The sequence below is a fragment of the Juglans regia genome, chromosome 14 (assembly GCF_001411555.2).
Source record: "Juglans regia cultivar Chandler chromosome 14, Walnut 2.0, whole genome shotgun sequence".
In the NCBI taxonomy this organism is placed as follows: domain Eukaryota; kingdom Viridiplantae; phylum Streptophyta; class Magnoliopsida; order Fagales; family Juglandaceae; genus Juglans; species Juglans regia.
In genome coordinates this window covers 28116823-28140474 of record NC_049914.1, presented here as the reverse complement: position 1 = coordinate 28140474, position 23652 = coordinate 28116823, and the positions used below count along the sequence as shown (strand labels likewise).

At 36.2% G+C, this 23652-nt stretch overlaps 2 protein-coding genes across 2 annotated transcripts; one reads left to right on the top strand and one right to left on the bottom strand.

The window, feature by feature from the left end:
- The first annotated feature begins 17970 nt into the window (after window positions 1-17970).
- LOC109001644 (tubulin alpha-3 chain) lies at window positions 17971-21514 on the top strand. The gene is made up of 5 exons (XM_018978999.2): window positions 17971-18219; window positions 19058-19272; window positions 19349-19548; window positions 19859-20367; window positions 20973-21514. The coding sequence occupies exons 1-5, from the start codon at window positions 18107-18109 to the stop codon at window positions 21283-21285; spliced, it is 1350 nt and encodes a 449-aa protein (XP_018834544.1). The 5' UTR covers window positions 17971-18106; the 3' UTR covers window positions 21286-21514.
- A 1062-nt stretch (window positions 21515-22576) lies between these two features.
- On the bottom strand, window positions 22577-23398 carry LOC109001630 (ethylene-responsive transcription factor ERN1). Its single transcript, XM_018978980.2, has one exon. The coding sequence runs from the start codon at window positions 23396-23398 to the stop codon at window positions 22577-22579; it is 822 nt and encodes a 273-aa protein (XP_018834525.1).
- Window positions 23399-23652: the final 254 nt, after the last annotated feature.

Here is a 23652-nt window from a genome sequence, read left to right as displayed (position 1 = left end):
TTTTAAATATTATATATGAAATGACGTTATTTTACTTAAATAAGTAAAACAACATTATTTTGGAAATGCGGGTTGTAAAAAATAAAAAAATGCAATGTTGTCATTTTGAATTAGGATAAAAGACCCCTACGGCCCTTCTTCATCATTCTTCCTTTCAAAATTTGTTTTCCCCTCACTCAGATTCTCCCCAGCGGCAGCCACCCCTAGCCTCCCTCTCTGATGCAATGATGCCATCTCCTCTGATGTGGTGATGTCATATTTCTCTCTCTCTCGGGCTCTCATAGCCTCTATCTCAGCCTCGCAGGTCTCTCATGACTCATCTCCCGTTCGTCTCTCTTTCTCTCATAGGATAGTTGATGTTTATTGTTTAGAGCTGTAAAGTTGATGTTCATTGTTGAGTCTGTAATATGTATTGTTGAAGTGTTGAGAAATTTGTTGAGTATTGGAACCGATGTTCACGCCAATAAACCGACGATAACCTGCCGAAACTAAACCAGCTAATTTTACCACTCTCAATCAATCGATTATGGTCAGTTACTCTACTCATTTTTCTCTCATCAATCAGCATTGATATTGTCCAAAAAAATGCACCGAGGGTCCGATTTTTCACCCCTAGTTGAATGAGCCAAGTAATTCGGGTGTAAATTGTAACGAGAGTACTTTTTCGTTAATTACGTGACCTCGCTTTTCTGATAAAATACGATAGTAGTCCTAAACCTTTTATTGTATTTTATTTTATTTAATAAACAGATATGAAGATCATGATACATCCATTACAAAGTATAGAACCTTTCACTAAATACACAAAACAAGCATTTAGAGCATTTCAGAGTCTAATATCACCCTATTGGAAATAAGATTCCATTGAGCCGTATCTTCCATTACTCATTTGGCATTCGTTTCCTTACTTTTCCTTCTCACATGACTAACATCATAAATTTGCTTTTATCTTTTATGTATAAAGTTGTACTCTAAATAAATAGAAGATTAATGATACACTTATAATCATTTTTATAAAAATATTTCTCATTTAAAATTTAATTGTACTTGTAAGGTGTACTTTTAAAAAAAACAAAAAGAAAAGTTTGGTAAATTTAAAATTTATATGAAAATTTCACTTTTTAATTACGGATAAAATTATTATTTTTTCAGTCTCCGGTTATACTTTTGATTGACCGTACAAAATGTTCTCTTTTCTTTTTTCTTTTTTTCCTTTTTTTTTTTTTTTTTGCTCAAATGAAAATACTTTTCTCGTAAATAAGAGGACCATATTAATTAAAGATTGGGGTGGAGGAAAAAAAAAAATCGGTTGAACCGAAAAAAACTAGGGGGTTCAGTCCCAATTTTCATGTTTCGGTATGAACCGAACTGGACCATAATATATATTTTTTACATTATATTATATTATATACATATTATATACTAACTAATATAATATAAAATTGTAATCTTAAACATTAATATTAATATTAAGTTATTAATATAAATTTACTTTTGATCTAATATATATCAAGAATAAATACATTTTTAGTATAATAAATTATAATATATATTTTATAAATACATTTTTACACATTTGATTATATATACTCATATAAAAAGTCTTTAACTTTATATAAACTATAGTTAAATTCAATACTAGTAATATTTCGATAAAAATATATATATATATATTATACATGTATTACTACTATAATCATAGTATTACTACCATACATAATCAAGTATAAAAATAAGTCAGGCACTAGTATAATAACACCATACATAATCAAGTATAAAAATAAGTTGGCAACCTCCTCCAAGTGGGTAGTTGAAGTTAAACTTTGATGGAGCCACTTTTTATCAGGAATTAAAGTCTGGAGTGAGTACTATTTTGAAGGATGACAATGGAAGTATGATTATGGCCATGTCTAGATTGGAAGAAGGCATATTGTTGGTAGAAGATGTTGAGGCTATTGCAGCCTTAAGAGCCTTACAATTTATTTTTCATTTGGGAATTTCTCACTTGATCTTGGAGGAAGATTCAGTTATTGTAGTTGAAGCCATTCAATCAACTTATATTGTAGAGTTTAGTTACAGCTCTATCATTAGGGAGATTAAGCTGATGTTATCTCAATTCCAATCTTATAATGTTTTACATGTTAGACGACAGGGAAATGGGATGGCACATAAATTGGCCAGGCATGCAAGGGTGGTGAAGAATACTCTTCAATAGTGGTCTCATCCTCCAGATTTTATTCAAGCCAGTTTGGAAGTTGATGCTGAAACTAGCCTACGGGCCTAATGTATTTGTTAAGTTTGTTTGTCTTATGCATTATATTACACTATGTTCCATCATAATGGATGAAATTTCTTGTTTCTCAAAAAAAAAAAAAAAAACATGTAATTAGATACTATAATATAAGTACTATAGTATAGAAATAAATTAGACACTCGTAAGGGGTGAAAAAAATCACAAAATTGGTTAAATAGAACCGAACCAAACCGAACCGAACTAGAAAAGTCGAAAGTCTCAGTTTCAATGATGAATCGGTCCATATTGGTTCATAGATTTCCAAGATCGGTTTGTATCGGCTCGATTTCAACATATGTCCAAAATATGATCGAATCAGACCAATTACACCCCTAATAAAATATAATAATTATTAATATATACTCATTTTTCTTTGTTTAGAATGAAAACCTTTAAGGGAGTGATATATGAGTGGATGCTTGGCCACAAAGACGAGACATATAATTATAAGAATTCTCAACATTTCTTGTAATTTTATTTTCAAATATTACCCAAATACAAAATATTTTTTAATTTTAAATTTTAACTTTTTCATCTAATCATTACCTAACCATTATCTAAATACAAAAATTAATACAAATTTTGCAAACTCCAAAATAAAAATTATATTAAAAAGTTATATTTAAATAATTTTTTAATTTTATAATATTTTATTCAATTTTTTTACCTCATTTCTCAAAATTTAATAAGAAATTTTAACTTAAACTATTTCACTACTATTAACAGAATAAAGAGTAATTCCAAGTGTCCAAACGCCATAAGTCTTATGATTAGCATTGGGATTCGAAAATAAAAATATATAATTTAAAGGTAATCCAACTTCCTATTGTAGTTCCTAAATATCAAAGGTACGAAAATTTGTATGTTTGATATGTATAAATGAATTGTTCGAAGTATTATAATCACTTGATTGCCCATGAACCACTTTAGAAATTAAGAGTCTTTTCTAACAAACAAATGGTTAAATTAATTGATTCAACCAAATGCTGCATAGTTTAGATATGGATGATCCAGTACTACTGCCTGCATAAATTAGTTAATGTTTTGGCTCTAAATTAATTTGTTACCACAACCATCCAAGCAATTTTACTTAATTAATCTTCTAGAAACACTAGGTAGAAAAAAATAGTTAGCTTATTAATTAAAAAACAATGTGATCGTTTAAGGTCAGTTTGGATAGTAAGATGAGTTGAGTTGAATTGAGATAGTTTGCAGTGAATAGTAGTGAGATTCTTAATTGAAATTGGATGAGATGAAATGAAATGAAATATCTCTGTATCTAAACAAACCACAGTTGAATGAGTTTTTTAATTAATCCGAAGATGATAATCTGGAATAATAATATTGCCTATAATTAGCTACTCATGAAATTAAAAAACAATATTGCATTGGATTATTCATGAAATTGAGAATTAGCAGGTAAGAATAAAGTAGAATTAATGCATAAGATCACAGTACTGAAATGATTTCAGCTAGCTAGGGTCAGTGGTAGTTGTTTTTCCATGTTCAAAGGAACTCGATGATCCTCCACCACTACTACTGCATCAACATTGACTTTCTGTTGAGTAAGACTGATCGATCAGTATCAGCTACCATGATATAATTATATCACGTGTCTAATTAATTAATGACCTAATATATAATATATACTTAATTGGCTAATTGTCATGCATCATAGTCAACCGCATGCTTGGTCGTAAATTAAAACTGCTCTAGTCACGCAAGTCGGCAAGTGTAGAATTCTAAGGATAGGATTGATGTCTTAATTTTCATTCCAATGAATCTGTACGAGTACAATAGTTTCTTTTAAATAATATAATGAGAGTAATCGTATAGATTTAAAATATAAATTCAAATTCAAAATTCAAAAATCTAAGATTTACGTAAATCCTGTTCATGTTTCAGATACTCTGTTTTTTTCCTTGATCTTCGGTTGCTTCACAGGATACTCAGCTTGATCTTTGGTTGCTTCAGTTACGTGCTTCGTTGCTTCAATTATAGATGCTCCAATATGCCCCAACAATCGAAAGGGCAATTCTTGAACTTGAAGATTGTTACGTAATAGAGTAAATCGAGCAGCATGTAATGGTTTGGTAAGTAGATCAGCTGATTTTTTGTTGACAAGAATGAAACCTCAAGTTTCTTTTGAAGTACTTGATCTTCGGTTGCTTTACAGGATACTCAGCTTGATCTTTGGTTGCTTCAGTTACGTGCTTCGCTGTGAAGCAACCGAAGATCAAGGAGAAAAACATAGTATTTGAAACATGAGGAGGAGTTGAAGAGAGGAAGTGGGTGGGGCTATGTCGACATGATGGAGAAGGAGAAGGAGAGGGTAAGGACGTTGGTCAATCAGTCTGATACCATGTAGAATTCTAAGAATGATAGGATTGAAGTCTTAATTTTTATTCCAATAAATCTGTACGAGTACAACAGTTTCCTTTAAATAATACAATGAGAGTAATCGTATAGATTTAAAATACAAATTCAAATTCAAAATTCAAAAACCCAGGATTTACGCAACTTCTCCTCATGTTTCAGATACTCTGTTTTTCTCCTTGATCTTCAATTGCTTCACAGGATACTTAGCTTGATCTTTGGTTGCTTCAGTTACATGCTTCGTTGCTTCAGTTATAGATGCTCCAATAGCAAGAAATTAATGGGAAAACTAAGAAAAATCATGTTTACGAAGTTGATCTGCACATGTACATATAACAATTGGATCTATATATTAAGACGCAATATTCCCTAATTGACATCTTATTAAGGGATCATCACGACGTTCAGCATGCATTAAGTTTAAAATTCAATGTATCATCACCTAAGAGTAGCTATATATGCAAGAACAAAAGCAGGATCAACAATCTGTGTGCAAACAATGAAAGATACATGCATGGACAAAATTTTGGCATCTGAGTTATGGATTTGAACAAAAGAAAGAAATGGAATACAAGAAAGAACAGAGAGCAGAAAGATCTTGGAGAGAAAATTGTATCAAAATTATACTTGATAAAACTTGCCTTGTGTACAAGTATCTGTTGTCTATTTATACACATGCAGAAAGAGTAACTAACATAACTAACTGCTATACACGTGTAAGATTAATTTTGACTTATATAATTTAATACTCTCCCTCAAGATGGAGTGTAAATGTCAATGACACCCATCTTGGAGAGAATATTAGAGAAAGAAATGAAGCCGAGAGGCTTAGTCAAAATATCTTCCACTTGATGAATTGAATAAACATGCAATGTCTTCTAAATTCCTGCCAGTAACTTTTTTCGAACAATATGACAATCTATGTCAATATGTTTTGTTCACTTATGGAAAACTGGATTTGCAGCTATATGGATAGCAGCCTCATTGTCACAAAAAAGCACAACTGGTTTGGACTGTGGTGTGAACAAGTCCTTAAGCAAGTGCTGCAGCCAAGTAATCTCACGTGTAGTTGTTGCCATAGCATGGTATTCAGCCTCTGCTGTAGATGTAGAGACTGTGTTTTGTTTCTTGGATTTTCATGAAACAAGTGATTGTCCAAGAAATATACAAAAGCCAGTTATGGATTTTCTGGTGTCCCTTCATGTAGCTCAGTCTGCATCACAAAAAGCTTTGAGTTGCAAATCACTAGATGAAGGAAAAAATATCCCTTGACCAGGATTGCTTTTGATATATCTGAGGACACGATGAGCAGCTGCTAGATGAACATCAGTAGAATTTGCAACATACTGACTTAGAATCTGAACAGCAAAGGACAAGTCAGGCCTAGTAATTGTTAGATAGAGAAGTCGTCCCACTAATCTTTTGTAGCAAAGTGGATCTGAAAGAATTGTGCCTTCTGTCTTAGAGAGTCTCAAGTTTTGATCCATAAGGAATGAAACAGGCTTGCAAGCCAAAAGACCTGAATTAGAAAGTATCTCGAGTGCATACTTCCTCTATGAAGCAGTAATTCCTTTGGTGGATTGAGCAATCTCAAGGCCAAGGAAGTACTTTAAAGGACCAAGATCCTTGAGCTTGAATTGTGAATGGATAAATTGCTTCAAATCAACTACTGAAACATCCTCATTACTGGTGATGATGATATCATCTACATACACCAGTAATGCAATGAATGAATTGTTTTTCTGTCAAGTAAACAAAGTTGGATCAGCTGAAGATTGAACAAAACCGTGATCCACCAATGCAGAAGAGAATTTTGAGAACCACTGCCTTGATGCTTGCTTGAGACCATATAATGATTTGTCTAGTTTGCATACAAATTGAGAGTTAGTGGAATTTGCTTTAACAGATGGTATAAACTCCCCCTGAGTAGAAAAACCACTTGAATGACAGTGAAATCCAGGAGGAAGAGACATGTACACTTCTTCTTCTAAGTCTCCATGCAATAATGCATTATTAACATCCAATTGGTGCAAGGACCAATTCTTAGATGCAGCAATAGCTAAAAGTACTCTCATAGTAACTAGCATGGAAACTGGGGAGAAAGTTTCCAATTAATACAATCCCTCTTGCTGTGTATAGCCCTTAGCAACTAAGCGGACTTTATATCTTTCAACAGAACCATTGGAGTTGTATTTTATCTTGTAAACCCACTCACATCCAACAGCTTGCTTGTTGGGAGGCAAGTGAGTTAATGTCCAAATCTTATTATCTTCCAAAGCTTTGATTTAGCAACCATAGCATCACACCACTGATTGTGTTTTATGGCTTCTTTGAAGGAGGTTGGTTCTTTGTGGGATGAAATAGAAAGTGTGAAAGTTTTATGAGAAGAGAAAAGATTAGAATATGATATGAATGAGGAAAGTGGATATTTAGTACCTGAGGTTGAACCTTTACCCAAGGAATTAGATGATGAAGTGGCCTCTGCACATGTGGCTAAGTTGCAATGGTAATCTGCAAGATATGATAGATGTTTATGTGTTCTAGTGGATTTTCTAATAATAGGTTGTGATGAAACAGAATTAGAATTTTGCTGAATCACAATTGGAGGTAAACTGTTTGTATTTTCATTCATGGAATTTGAAGGATTATTTTGAGAAAAATGAGTTACAGGCAATCTGAGTGTATAATCAGAAGCAAGATCATGATCTGTTTGAGGTACTGGTATGACTACTGATTGAGTGGGAGAATCATAACCAATTCTGAATGGAAAAACATATTCTCGAAATATGGCATCTCTGGACATAGAAATAGTATTGGTTTCCAAATCATAAAGTTTGTAACCTTTGGTACCATATGGATAACCAAGAAAAACACAAGGATGAGCTCTAGGTGCAAACTTATAATGATTATGAGATAAAGTGGATGCAAAACATAGACAACCAAAAACTCTAAGATTAGAATAATTTGGTGGCTTGGAGAAAAGTATTTCATATGGTGTTTTATCAGATAACAAAGGAGAGGGTGTTCTATTAATTAGGTGAGCTGATGTGAGAACACACTCACTCCAAAAAATGAGAGGTAAATTGGCATGAAATCTAAGGGGATCGTGCCACATTTAAAAGATGTTTGTGCTTACGCTCAACTACACCATTTTGTTGAGGTGTAGCAACACAAGTTTGTTGATGTAAAACCCCTTGAGAAGAATAAAAAAACTGGCATATCAAACTCAGCTCCTCTATCACTTCTTATAGTTTTGATATGAATATCAAACTGTGTCTCAATGAGTTTAAAAATGACTAAAGTAGAGGTCGAGTGTCAGATTTATTTTTCATTAGATACACCCAAGTACAACGTGAGTGATCATCCACAATTGAAAGGAAAAATCTAAAACTAGTAATGGATTCAATAGAAAAGAAACCCCAAATATCACAATATATCAAATCAAAGATTTTATTACTGATAGAGTCACTAGTTGTGAATGGCAATCTTTTATGTTTTGCCAATGGACATATATTACAAGAAAAATTGGAAGAAGTAGTAATATCAGGTATCAACTTATGAATTGTTTGAATCCTTTTGAAGGAGGGATGGCCTAACCTAAAATGCCAGAGATCAAAATAAGGAATGGTTACAGCTAAATTGAGAGCAGAAAATGCACTAGAATTAATAACAGATGCTTCCAATAAATATAACCCAGCCACTTTTTTAGCCACTTTTTTAGCCACTCCAATCGTCTTCCAAGCGATTCTCAATCTCTGCTTTCGGGGTTGGCCTAGGGTGAGCCCATGGCGGCTGTGGCGCCCTCGACCCCCACGTGTTATTTTAGTGGAGTTCGTGACACCGGGATGATGATCACACGGATCACGCACCCCATCGACCAGTGCTCAGAGTGTGTACCACATGCAATAAGTGTACAAAATAATATACGCAGCAGAGAAATAAAAAGTCTTTCTTCATTCAGTACCAGAATTTGTTTTAAAAAAAAAACATATAACATAACTTCACAAGGATTAAACAGTCATCCGACAGATAAAGTAAATACAGAAAATAACATAGGGGAAACAAATCCCATAACACTGAACAGTAACTCAGCAAGTCAACCTTCTGGCGGAGCTGATTCCTCAGGTTCATACTCAGGCTCTGCGTCAGATTCTACGGAACCATAAAACGGAACCGTAGGGTAAAACACCACCATGAGATTATGACATCTCAGTACATAATTAACCGAAATAACATTCAAGAGATATAAAAATAACACGCGTCCCCAAACGCACATAATTCACAATAATACCAAATATATACTTATTCCCAAAATACTCTTTTTAACCACTTACACCAAAAATACCATTTTGGTCCAATCAGAATTATTAGTCATTAAGCATGCGCCACGGTCTCCCCTAGAGACCATCCGCACGACCTGACTCTCTTCGTCACATCACGAGTAACGTCCGTGCATGAGACTTCGTAACGAGTGATGCTCGGTTCCGCGCTTAGCGCGTACGTAGCCGATCATCCTCTAACCTCGCCAGCCAAAGGTCACGGAATCGGTACGGGAGCGTTACCGTCCCGTCCGTTCCCGTTGTCGCCCTGCGACAATGCAGGGGAAGTCACATCAGTCTGTTTCGCTCCCGAGTGACCAGAGAAGCTCCACCGAGATAATGCCTCATCTCGGCTTGGGGTCGTGAAACATACGTATCCACACAACAGTAACAATATCCAACAAACTTCGTGACATCACCGCACAATTTAATAAAACGATAAATATGCTTTTCAACAGCTTATTGAAATATGCATTTAAATAATTCAATTACAAATTCTCAAATAACGTCGAAATACAGTTTGATAATTTCACGCGTAATCCCATCCTCCAATCCGGCTCAAGGTCCAATTTCCAACAAATTAATACAGTCAATAGTTCCACAAATACCACAATTTATAAAGCCAATAAATGCAACAATTTATTTATAAAACTGGAAAATTACATACACACGTTGAGTGGAATAATCTGAAAGATCAATCGAATGGACAGTTGTACAAGGCAATGGTGCAACAGCAGCACACAGCAAGACAGTGCCCAAAAACTTGGGTTTTTGTTACACAGCAACAACCAATAATTTCACAACACCATACACGGCAACAGTCTCACAACACTCACCATTTACAACCCAATTTTAACAAGAAATTGAGTAGAACTAATTTTCAAAAACACAGTACAGCATCCCTCTTTGAACTCTCGGATCACACCCAAAAATTCACAATTTCCGAACCAAACACACTCGAAAAAGCTTACAAAATTCACTCGGTTTTAAAACCTAAAATTCACAGATAACACCAAAATCGGAGATCCCAAAACCATGAGAAGCCGTGGCCTATTTATAGGCCAAATGCGGCGGTTCGCATGGCATGCGTGTCGCACGGTGGAGGAAGGAAATAACGGCAGCATGCCGTGAAGAAAAAGAAGTCCTCTCGCGGACGCGTGGCACGGTGGCACTCACGGAAGCCATGCCCATCGACACCGAGGAGCTTGCGGAAGGTCAAGTGACCGCGCGATGCCATGGGTTGACAGCAAGCTCACGGGGTGCATGCCGAACGACACGAGAGAGAGAGATGAAGGTGGAGGTGGCTCACGGCTGGGTTCCGTTTTCGGCAGCAGCTGTGTGCTGCGCGCAGGAAGAAGAAGAAGAAAGAAGGAGAAGAAGATGAAGAAGTGTGCGGCGCAGAAGAGAAGAGATGAAGCCCTAGCTTCATTTTGACCCAAACGGCGCCGTTCCACTTAAGGGGAGGGGCTGGCTGCTCACAGGCTGCACGGGCTGGGCCGGGGCTATGGGCTGGGCCGGTCTTTCGGCTGGGCTTCAGTTAACACACAATACACACACGGCCCAACGAAATAAAACACAAATAATAAGCCCAAAAACAAACACAAGCCCAAAAAAATAAAAACAATACAAATAATCAAAATAACATACTCTAAAATAAATTAATAAAACAATAAAATAAAATACCAAAACAAATAACAAACAACATAATTTAATTAACACATTAATTAAAATAACAATATAACACCTCAAAAATAAGGAATTAAAAATATAAGTAAAACTAGAGATCTCACAGCGGCACCCTCAATGCACCAATGCACCAAACATCCCAGGAGCATCATCAACAAGAGCAAGGCCAAAACCAAGAGCAAAGAAGGAAAGAGTCCAGAGGAGGAACCTGAAGAATCCATATTCTGTCTACTATGCTCCTCAACAGTACCAAGAAGTCAAAGAATCGGGTAAAAATGTTCAAACCATGAATCTTTTCCCCATAAATCCAAAGTCTGAGGTGGCAGGATCCTCACTGCCACCAGTGAACCCATGAGGCTTATTGCATGGAATTGCCGAGGTATAGCCCGACCTCGCGCAATCAAATCTTTAAGGGCCATCATCAAGGCTCATATCCCTAATGTTATCTTTCTTTCTGAAACTTTACTTTCTCCTAAGACAATACTCGTATTGTAAATTTGTTAGGTTTTTCTTTTTTTGTGCATGCTCCCGACTGGAAAATGGGGGGGACTTTTGTTGATGTATCGACCTGGTTTCAATACTAAACTTGAGAATATTTCTAGTAATATTATCTCTATGTTGGTTTATTCTGATCCTATTCACACACCATGGCTCTTAAACTTAGTTTACTGTTCTGCCCCTTATAGCAAAAAATAGATTTTTTTAGGACCAAATTAGTCTTTTAACTGAGTCATTCTCAGGCCCTTCTCTAGTAGTGGGTGACTTTAATTCAATCCTGTCCCATTCAGAAAAACTAAGGGGGAAGCCTTTCGCCCAACCCTCTAGCCCAAAAGGTCTTCAATTATTCGTGAATAGATTTGATTTTATTGACCTTGGTTCCATTGGACCAAAATATACCTGGTCCAATAATAGACAGGGGCATAATCTGATTAAGGAGCGACTTGATAGGGGAATAGCAAATCTTTCTTGGGTTGATCTATTTTCCCAAGCAACCATCTCCACCCTCAATAGAATCTCCTCTGACCATGCCCCTATTCTCCTGGATACCTCTAATAGAAACTAGTGCCCCAAATCTTTCAAATTTGAGCAATTATGGCTCCGCGATCCATCCATTTTTAAGATCATTAAAGAAGCCTGGAACTCTCAATTTCCCAGAACCCCTTCCTTCATCCTGTCAAAAAAACTCAAATCTACAAAAAAAGCTCTTCGAGCTTGGAATCTCAAAAGCTTTGGTCATATTCAAACTCAAATTATTAATTTGTCCAAGGCACTTTCTTCTATACAAGGGCAAAATTTTATCTCTTCCTCAAATCAACTGGAGTTTGATTTGCGAGAAAATCTGAATGAGATGCTCTTAAGGGAAGAGAGCTTATGGAGGCAAAAATCCAGAATTAGTTGGCTCAATACCATGGATTTGAATACAAAATTCTTCCATGCCTCAACTTCCATCAGATGTAGAAGAAATCACATTGAGTCACTCAAATTGGGAAGAAACAATTGGACTTCTGATCAATTGGTTATCATTGAAAAAATCCAGAATCACTTCAAAAATACCTTCACCTCCTCAAATCCTATACCCCCGGTCGGGCTGGATCAATTATTTCCCAGGAAAGTCTCAGACACTGAAAATGATTTTTTGTGCAAAATTCCCACGGATGAAGAAATCACCCTTGTTGTAAAAAAACTTCATTCTACAAAAGCTCCTGGTCCTGATGGTTTCACTGGGTTATTCTACAAAAGTTTCTGGGAAATTATTAAAAATGATCTGGTTGCAGCTGTCAAGAGCTTCTTTATTCATGGAAAACTCCTCAAAGAACTCAATCATACCAATCTGGTTTTGATTCCCAAAGTTGATAATCCCAATGAGGTCAGCCAATTCAGACGTATTAGCCTTTCTAATGTTTGCTATAAGATTATAGCAAAAATCCTTGCTAATAGGCTAAATCCATTCTTCCATCCATCATATTCCCATACCAATCTGCTTTTATCCCGGGACGAATCATTCAAGAAAACACAATTCTCGCTTAGGAAATTTTCCACCTAATGAAAAAAAGAAAAAGCAGAGTTGGTACTATGGCCATAAAATTGATATGTCTGAAACCTTCAATTCCATGGAATGGTCTTTCCTCCTGAGGTTCTCCATCAAGCTGGATTCAAAAACCAATGGGTCAATTGGATCAAAGAATGTATCTCAACAGTCTCTTACTCAATCTTCATTAATGGATCTCCCCATGGTTTCTTCCAACCGTCTAGGGGATTAAGACAAGGAGATCCCCTATCTCCATTCCTTTTCATCCTAGGGACTGAAGTGCTCTCTAGACTCATTGCTAATAAAGAAAATCTCAATCCATTAAAGGGTATCAAGCTGTCTAGAAATGGTCATTCCATCTCTCATCTGATGTTTGCGGATGATTTATTTCTTTTTGGTTCAACCTCAACCCACACTGTCCAAGCTTTTGAGGACTGTATTGATACTTATAATTCTTGGTCTGGGCAAAACATTAATCAGAAAAAATCATCCCTCCACTTCAGTAGGAATATCTCCTTGGATTCAATTAACATTGTCAAAAATTCCTTTGATTTCAGAATCTCACCCCCTAATTCTAAATATTTGGGATTACCTCTCTTGAGTGGGGTTGAAAAAAAAAATTCACAGAAATCTTTGAAAAGATTCAATCAAAACTCCAGGGTTGGAAAACAAAAATTCTCTCTCAAGCTTCTGAAATTGTCCTGATAAGAGCTGTTACTAGTTCGATTCCCTCTTATGTCATGTCCTCTATGCTGTTCCCAAAATTCATGGCAAAAAGGATTGATACTCTTTTCAAAAGATTTTGGTGGGGTTTTGAGGACCTTCAAAAAAACAAATTCACTCATAAATCATGGAAATCCATATGCATTCCTAAATCCATGGGTGGTCTTGGTCTTAAACAAATCTCTCTTTTCAATTATGCTCTTGTGTCTAAATTTGCCTGAGCTTTTCTTAATGGCTCCAGTAGTCTTTGGAAAGAAGTTCTAACAAAGAAATACCTGGACAACAATTATTTTCTACAAGCTTCCCCTAAGGCTAATGATTCTGGATTTTGGAAAAGCATTTTGAAATAGAGAGATTTCATTCATAACACCATATGTTTTCTGATTAATAATGGAGCCTCTACTAGAGTTTGGAGTAACCCTTGGATTCCAACTCTTCCATCCCATATCCCACTTCCAAATCCTAACTATTCCCCAATTGACCCTACAATGTTGGTCTATGAGCTTATTCTTGAAGAGCCTAGGTGCTGGAATACTTTGCTTCTAAATGCCATCTTTTCGGAACATTTCTCAAGAGAAATACAAAAAATTCCTCTGGCAAATCACAAATTTCATCATATTCCTAATAAGATCAAATGGATTCATCATTCCTCAAGCGCCTTCTCTGTAAAGTTAGCCTATGCAGCCCTTGGAAACTCCAAATCCAAGATAGACTCAAATTGTTTCTTTGAAAAATTTGCCAAAATATACTCCCAACGAAGGGTCTCATAAATTTAGTCATTCAACTGGCTGATGAACATGTCAGGTGTCCTTTGTGCAACACCGAACCTGAGAATATCCATCATCTTTTTTTTCAGCTGCCTTTATTCCAGAGTAGTATGGAGAAAGTTCAAATGGCCCATTGATATATCTCTTTTTGCTTCTCAACCCATTTCCATCTGGATCAACAATATTCTCAATCCTGTGACTAATCTCAAGATTCCAAAGGAGGAACTTCAAGATTTCCAAATCTTTGCCATCATTGCAATGGATAATCTATGGTTCTTTAGAAACAAGGTGATTCATAAGCAATTGACCCCCTCTATCCATTCATATGTTGATTCGGTTTTTACAACATATTCACAACATTCAAGAGCTTAGGCAGCAAATGATAATCTGATTGGTGAAAATGAAATGAGACACCCTACTGGATATCACCTCATTACTTTTGATGTGGCGATTCGAAAAGAAGGATCCATCATTGCTTCCATTTGCTGGAATGATAATGGAGATGCAATATTTGTCAAAATTGATTTCATTAATAATGTCAGTCCAAATCAAGGAGAAGCAAGTGCAGCACTTATGGCTATTAAAGAAGCTGAAAGACTAAAGCTGGAAAATATAGTGCTACAAGGAGATTCAAAAGTGACAATCCAAGCAATCTCAAATTCCTCTCCTGTTCAAGAATGGATTTTGAGTCCCATCATAAATGACATCAGCCATCACTTAAATTCTTTTAAAGAATGGACAGTGAGAAAAATTAATCGATCAGAAAATCGATGTGCGCATAATCTAGCGCAATGGGCAGCAGCAATGCAAGCCTTTGGAAACATCCCCCTAATACAAATTCCAGCATCTCTACTGCAATTTCACGGCGGAAAAGATCCTCTTGGTTCTATGTTTGTATGAACTCTTTATGTCTCAATATATATTACTGAAGCTTGCGGGGAAAAAAAAAGTGTGGAGTACTGAAGAAATTAGATAAATAAGCTGGGACGCGAGGTTCTCTGATGGCACTACTCCACTCTCTCTTTCTCAGTATGAAGCCAGCTAGCTAGCTAGGACTCGGAATATCATCCATTTTATATTTACTTGTGTTGAATGAAAGAGAAAGTTTCTTTCTAAAATAATGTATACAAGTATTTGAAAGGAAAAACAGACGCAACAATTGTGTTTATGATCTGTAATTTTGGCTGAAGATCCTTAATACTCCCCTTCAAGTTAGCCCATGAAGATCTGCAATGCCCAATTTGCAAACAAAACGATGAAATAACTCACGACCAAGTGCTTTAGTGAAGATGTCTTTGAGTTGGTTGGCAGCCAGACCATGTGTTAGGGAAATGAGGCAATCACGAATTAACTTTTCACGAACTAAGTAAGAATCAATCTCAATATGTTTTGTAGTTCATGGAAAACAAGCTTATTGCGAGTTAAATGAGGGGCATCTTGATTATCACAATGGAGAAATATGGGCTGAGAATTGATAAGGAACAACCAAGTCATGAAGTAAGAGCTTTAACCAAACTAACTCACAAGTGGTATTGGTCATAGCATGGTATTCAGCCTCAGCAAAAGAACAAGAGACAACGGATTGTTTCTTGATACGCCAAGATATAGGAATCTCCCCAAGTTTGATGAAGAACCTCATAGTCAAGCGGCAAGTAATAGGCCAACTAGCCTAATCAAAATTTGAATAGGCAAATATCTGAAAGTAAGAACACAAAGGGCAGGTTGATAATGAAGTTGCCATGGTTGTTGTATGAATTGATTGAGAATATTAATAGAGAAGATAATATCAGACCGAGTGATTGTGAGGTATATGAGACAACCAATGAGGTGACGGTAGATACTAGGATCTAAGAGAAGTTTAACATCATTAGGAGTCAATTTCAAATTCTGCTCCATCGAAAAAGGAACAAGAAAACATCTCAAAGTGTCAGTGTTAGTGTCAGAGAGGATGTCCAGAGTGTATTTCCTCTGACTCAAGAAAAATACTAGATGGCGAGCAAGAAACTTCTAAGCCAAGAAAATATTTAAGTGCGCCAAGGTCTTTGATCTTGAAACGGTCGGTTAAAAAAACTTTGACATCATTAAGAGTAAGGAGATCATTATCTGTCAACAAAATGTTATCAACATAGATACAACTAGCAATAAAAGATTGGCTATCATCAGTGGGTTTTTGGAGAGTGTCATCAACAAAACAGAGTTTGTTCTTGGCATCAAGAGTCATCTTCATGGCTCTACACCATGTGGAATGGTTATATTCATTAAGAATAGATGAGATTAAAATGGCACTAAGGTGGTCGGCTAAATGAAGAAAGTATCGAGAAGAAACATCACTAATGGATGGTGACGTAGAAGACTAGAGGGCAGAAGATTCAGAGGCAGCAACCATGAGAGAAACTTAATATAGTATAGGATAGGGGATATCGTCGTCATCATTTGAGGTTGTAAGTGATCACTAAGCTCCAAATCGAGTTGGTATATTGGCATGTGAAAGCCAACTTACCATTACCAAGCAAATTAAATTAATATCATGTATCTGCTCCCACAGCAAGATAGATCTCCATGTCTCTCACATTCCCATGCAAAGCTTGTTTCTATTAGGACGACTGATAAGTCATGTACAGCCTATTTCTTCAAAGAATCTCAATAATCTTCTCTATTTAAATCCAACTCCTCGAATCTAAAATAAATAATAATATTAAACTAATTATGTGATGAATTTAAAGAATCAATACTTGTATTATGTGGTCTTCTATGGAGTAATCATCTATCTAATAGCTAGCAAAATTAGGAGTTGTAAGCTGCCTTTAAAATTTTTGAAATCAATTTTTTTTTTTTTTCCTGATTTGTTCTCTTTTTATAGAGGAAACACATATTTTAACAAGAAGATATTACTTTTTCCAGCCCAATAAAAAGGATAGAGGTAATATTATAGGCATTTGATTTGGAAAGATTGGAGAATGGAGAAGTAGCTGTAAAGGGTCCCAATAAAAGGCTGGCGCCAGACGGATGGGGGGTCCAAATGGCACTCTTTAGGCGGACTCCAAATAATTCATCAAATTCCATTCTATATAACTCAAAACTCTTCTTCACAAAAACTATATATATATATATATATATATATATATATATATATTTATGTGTTTTAATATTAATTGGTAACTATAACCTCCAATCATCAAATATATTATTATTGTAGAGTAAGATTCTATCTTTTAAAATATTTTTTTATAATTAAAAAATGGATACAGTATTCAACTCATATAATATTTAATATTATTTGTTGAGTTTTGCTACATATAAAAAGCTTTGCTACACAACTTCTATCGCACTCCACACTCCACATTTTTTAAATTTTAATTTTTTTTAAATTATTTCAAATTTTCTATCCATTATTTATATAATAAATATTTGATAAAAGAAAAAAATAATAAAAATTAAAAATAATGTAGAGGGTAGAGTGTTACGAAGTTGTAAAGATTTTTTGTATTTTAGAATAGCTGATGGAAGTTTCCATATCAACAATGTGTTGGATGTTTAAAAAATCAGACTTATAAATAATTTTATTTTATTTTTATGTGCTATTATATTTATTTATATTGTATTTTGATAGTATGATAAAAATGTTAATTTTTTTTTTAATATGACATCAAATATTGAAAAATATTTTAAAATTACATCAAACCATTGAACAACTATCTATAATTTTTACTTATTTATCGAACATGTTGAAAAAATATTAAAAAGATTGTAATAACATTTTTCTAAATTTAATAAAAAAACACGAAATTTTTATGATTTAAGCAAGCGTCGAGGAAGCACTGTCGTCTGCTTTCCATATTGCAACAGAAACCAACGGAGGTACAGTTTCGATTCTGATCAAAAGCTGCGCAGATAGAGCAGAAGAAGAAGGATAATGAGAGAGATAATAAGCATACACATTGGGCAGGCTGGGATTCAGGTGGGGAATTCATGCTGGGAGCTCTATTGCCTCGAGCATGGCATTCAGCCCGATGGTATGATGCCCAGGTAATTTTTCTTATTATTCCACGCAGAAACATATATGTAGTGGATTGATCTATTGCAATGAAACCCATGTGGTACATTTTTCATTTTTAATGAATCTGAAATTAGAAATCTTTCTGTTGGTATCATTATATTTGGATATGGTTTGAAGATCCGTGCATGGTTTGGGCTGAATGTTGGTCAATTTTTAAAAAATACAATTGACAGCTACCTAAATTGGTTTGGTAAGTTAGGATTTTTATGGTTTTAGGTCGGATTTGGTTGAATTCAGAGATGGGTATTGCCCAAAATTTTGATCTGGTGCATTAATGGCGGTTAATGTGCGCCAGATTTCTTTTTATCAGTTCGCCTCCTCTTTCTCCTCTGGTTGATGGGCAATTAGGGTTTCTCCATTTCTTTCGGTTCTGTAAGATCTCTTTTTCAATGCCATACCTCTGGCTCTCTGCTTCTCGAATCTGTTTACTGAAACAATTTTTTAACTTAGCTTCTTTTGAAGTCCTTTCCTCTTTTTTGTTTTTTTGGAAACGCTTCATCATCTGGTCAGTGCGGATTAGATTAAATTCCCTCATGACTCGTTCCCTTGAAGCGATATTGATTGTGTTGCTGCGTTTTTTGAGAATCTCTCCCTCAGTTCTTTGCTTCTTTGGGAGAACAATGGAGCAACTAGATTTTTTTTAATGTAAAATGAATTACTTATCAAAAAAAAGATTTGGTTGAGTTTGCAGATGTAATTTTAGTGCGTTAAATCTCACTTATAAAAAAAAAGTAATAACTATTTTAGGTCTGTGCATTTCCCGAGATAAAATTGTATTGGGGTGGTTATGAACCTCTGTCTTTGCAGTGATACTTCGGTGGGAGTTGCACACGATGCTTTCAATACCTTCTTTAGTGAGACTGGTTCGGGCAAGCATGTGCCTAGGGCTATATTTGTTGACTTGGAACCAACTGTTATCGATGAAGTTAGGACTGGGGCTTACCGACAACTCTTTCATCCCGAGCAGCTAATTTCGGGCAAGGAAGATGCCGCAAATAATTTCGCAAGAGGGCACTATACAGGCAAGTGATTGCAAATTCCACAAGTGTATACATGTTATATCTTGTTGGTTTAACCTGATTCGTGTTTGTCGTGCAGTTGGCAAGGAAATTGTAGATCTCTGCCTGGATCGAGTAAGGAAATTAGCTGATAACTGTACTGGCTTACAGGGTTTTTTGGTGTTTAATGCTGTTGGTGGTGGTACTGGTTCTGGTCTTGGGTCCCTGTTGTTAGAACGCCTGTCTGTGGACTATGGAAAGAAGTCAAAGCTTGGATTTACCATCTACCCGTCTCCCCAGGTGAAGATAATCACCAATCTTGTAGTCTTTTACTCTTTGGTCTAAGTTTATATTATATTATCACGTTGTTGTCTGATGTGATAATTCTAAAAATGGGTGGCTGTTAACATTTTTAGATGGTTCAATTACATATGTTTGTAAGAGTTAAAAGATAGTGTGGTTGCGCTTGAACTCTATTTATATGATGGCAGCTCTTTTGTTATACGTAATGATCCCCATTCTGCTGTAATTTAAATAAGAATAATTGTTTCAATATGTAGATAGAGCCAATATGGGGGGTTCTGCTCTAGTGACTTCCATGTTATTGCAGGTTTCAACGGCTGTTGTGGAGCCTTACAACAGTGTCCTCTCTACTCATTCTCTTCTTGAACACACCGATGTGGCTGTGCTCTTGGACAATGAAGCTATCTATGACATTTGCCGAAGATCCCTTGATATTGAGAGGCCAACTTATAGTAATTTGAACCGATTGATATCTCAAATCATATCATCCTTGACAACTTCTTTAAGATTTGATGGAGCTATCAATGTGGACATTACTGAGTTCCAGACAAACCTTGTACCGTATCCTCGGATCCATTTCATGCTTTCTTCATATTCTCCTGTCATCTCAGCCGAAAAAGCATATCATGAGCAGCTTTCAGTTCCTGAAATCACAAATGCAGTGTTTGAGCCCTCAAGTATGATGGCCAAGTGTGATCCAAGGCATGGGAAATACATGGCCTGCTGCTTAATGTACCGTGGAGATGTTGTCCCAAAGGATGTTAATGCTGCAGTTGCCACCATCAAATCCAAAAGAACTGTTCAGTTCGTTGACTGGTAAGGGAAAAAAACAGAGTTGGATTCAACTCACCAAGACTAAGGAATGCCTAATTTGTTGGATGAAATAAAGCATACTTATGAACTTCATCTTGGGAATGATGCTTTTGCGAAGCTTTTACGGAAAAAAAAATTAGGTTACCCTTGGTATAATTTTCCTTGACTTGAACTTGTTTGACCTAATTACTTGCTATATATTCATATAATGCCTAACCCATATTATTCTGGTTGGTCAGCAACAAGTCACAGGATAATTAGACCTTTTTTTTGTTCGGTAATCAAGACAGGATAATTAAACTATTTCTTGCTTTGCTTTTCTGCCTCCTTTTCAAAAGATCAAACATGCCTTAAGTTGAATTATATTTTGAATCTTGTTTAGTAATGTAGGCTTGTGTGTGTTGTTTGCATGTGGATGAATGCCTAAAATAAAAATTGGTAAGAGATTTGAGATGGTGACTGTGGATTAAGGGTTTGGTGACTTAATTGTGTTTATTTGACACCCGCTCTCTCCCAGATGGACAAATTGCCATGTAATCTCTTAAGCATTGCGCCCTTTAACACTACTTTGCCATAGTCCTGAAAAATCATTGTGTTGGATTCAACAGGTGCCCAACTGGCTTCAAATGTGGCATCAACTATCAGCCTCCAACAGTTGTACCTGGGGGTGATCTTGCCAAGGTGCAGCGAGCTGTTTGCATGATCAGCAACAACACAGCAGTGGCAGAGGTGTTCTCACGTATTGACCACAAATTTGATCTCATGTATGCAAAGAGAGCATTTGTGCACTGGTATGTCGGTGAAGGCATGGAGGAAGGGGAGTTCTCCGAAGCCCGAGAAGATCTGGCTGCTCTTGAGAAAGATTATGAGGAAGTTGGTGCCGAAGGTGTAGAGGATGAAGAGGAAGGTGAAGATTACTAAGGCTGTTTTGCGAAAGTCAGCTTCTGCTTCACGGGGTTTGCCTTTGCCTGATACTCCAACTACATGTTCTTCTATTTCGTGTGTTAATGTTGTTCTTATGCAGTTACTGATAAAAAAAAATGTTGTCCGTATGCCGTTAAATTGTCAAAACTATGTCTATATTCTGAATTTGTGTTTCTTTTGTAATAATGAAGTGATATTACTTGATAATGACTTGCAGTATCTCTCAGTAATCTTTGCGAGTATCCAGATAATTTACAGCTCTTTATGAACATACCATCTGACGAAAAAAAAGGGAAGATAATTTAACCATTGGTTGCATTTTTATTTCACCTTTCTCTATTGAGAAAGATGCGTGTTCATGAAGGATGATAGCTCTGGCCATCTAATCCATTAGTCTAGCAGCTATAATCAAATTGTCTTCAAAGACGTCTGTTAGTGTTTTCGATTGTCTCTTTCTAATAGGAAGACAGGACGAGTAAGAGGAATGAAATGATGCTTGATTAGTCCTGGCGTTCAAAGGTACTTGTTTGAACCAAAAAAAAAGAGTGTATAAAAAGGGGCATTTTGAACTCCACCCTCAAACTACAAAAACTTAATAAAAAAAACTTGGTAGGTTACAAATGTAAGTAACAATGTTGGTTATTTGGAATACACAGTATAGAGGGTTATAAGTACATTTCCCACCACCACCCCCCCCATGATCTTCTAGCTTCATCTCCGGAGAGACTACATATTTTCCCTAAAAATTTCCCCCCCTGCTTCTACCAACTATAAAGGATGGAATGGAAGTCGGAACTCTTATCAGCTTTGATCTGAAGCGAGCGAGTAAATATGGACGTTTTTTGAAATGAACTTTTACAAGTTGATTAGTCTGGTTGTGTCATACCTGGCTGAGGAATTCTAACAGTAGGCTATTCATGGTTCTCAAAAGATGGGAATTCTATTACGACTGTCTTGAACCTTTGGCTGTTCATTGTCCGAAAACTAGTGAGTCCTGAACGAACCAAAGAATGTTTTCTTATTCTGTTATGGACAGTGATAGAAACCAATAGAATTACTTTCGCGTTAGGAAAGATCTTACAGAGCTTGACTAGTTATATAAAAGATTTCCAAGCACTTTGGAAACTCTGCTTGTGTAATACACAGATGATGTGCATTTGACACCTAATAGTCTTGATCTCTATGCATTATGATTTCATTGTCCTGTCTGCATCGCCAAAGATGGTAGAATTTCTCCAAATTACGAGATATTTTTTGTTGTAATCAAAGAAAGCTGTCAATCTCTCTCTCAACTTGGACAGAACATGTGACACAAATTAGAAAGATCCCAGAGAGGATCACCAGCATCATATGCATTCCCCATGTACTCATTCACTCCATTCATCGCATACAACGATGATGAAATCTGTCTCTCTAACTTCATTTGCTCAAATTCTGTTAGCTCTAGCCCTGTTGTATCTGCAGGCAACAAACCGCCATGCTTGGGATACTCCAGCCTCTCTTGAATTAATGGAAGCTGGTCACAACCAGTTTGGAATGGCCACGGGTGATCAGAATGAAAGGGGTCTGATTCAAGCCCCGTGATGCAGCTGCTTAGGTCTGGTCTATATGCATCCCCAACCATCAGGGCGTCCTGCTCTTTGCCACTAAATGGAGCATTACAAGTAGATCTGCGGTTAGAGCTATCATGAGTTCTAAAATCAGTGAGACAACTATTAGAACTAGTTCTTGAACTCGGTTTAAAGGTGGTGGCTGCTGAAGGGTGGTGTTTCATAGTCTTTTTCTGATGGAGGAGGTTTTTAATTTTCAAAGAGAGAGGTGAATCGGGGGAGACATGAGTGGCAAAGTTGGTTCGGGTGTTAGCACCTCGAAGTAGGCAAGCAGCTTCATCGTAAGCTCGAGCAGCTTCTTCGGCAGTCTCAAAGGTGCCGAGCCACATTCTTATCTTGTGCGTAGTGTCTTTGATCTCTGCCACCCATTTACCAGAAGGCCTTTGTCTCACCCCAACAAACTTTTTTCTGCAATAGTTGGTAGTCCTCTGTTTATAATTGCTTTGCTTGTTGGCTGAAACTCCTTTATGCTGCTGGTTTTGAAGCAGATGATGTTCCATGGCTAATTTTTGAAAGGAGCTTAAGTTAGAGAAGGAGGAAGGGGGGCTGATTTATAGGAGAGAAGGCAGGAGGTTTTGGGAGTTATAATGTTAGTGGGGAGCTCGTCGTATGTTTCTTGTCAGCATGTCATCTTTCCATTTACTCCTTCCAAAATTTGACTGATTTCTCAACATTAGGAGAAGACTAAAATCATACCGAGGCAATTATATATATAAATCTCTCTCTCTCTCTCTCTATATATATATATATATAT

Bases quoted from the DNA above. Each gene is read 5' to 3' on its own strand.
- LOC109001644 (XM_018978999.2), top strand. From the start codon at position 18,107: ATGAGAGAGATAATAAGCATACACATTGGGCAGGCTGGGATTCAGGTG. The intron at 18,220-19,057 runs GTAATTTTTCTT...CTGTCTTTGCAG, and splicing joins CCCGATGGTATGATGCCCAG to TGATACTTCGGTGGGAGTTG. The intron at 19,273-19,348 runs GCAAGTGATTGC...TTTGTCGTGCAG, and splicing joins CGCAAGAGGGCACTATACAG to TTGGCAAGGAAATTGTAGAT.
- LOC109001630 (XM_018978980.2), bottom strand. From the start codon at position 23,398: ATGGAACATCATCTGCTTCAAAACCAGCAGCATAAAGGAGTTTCAGCC.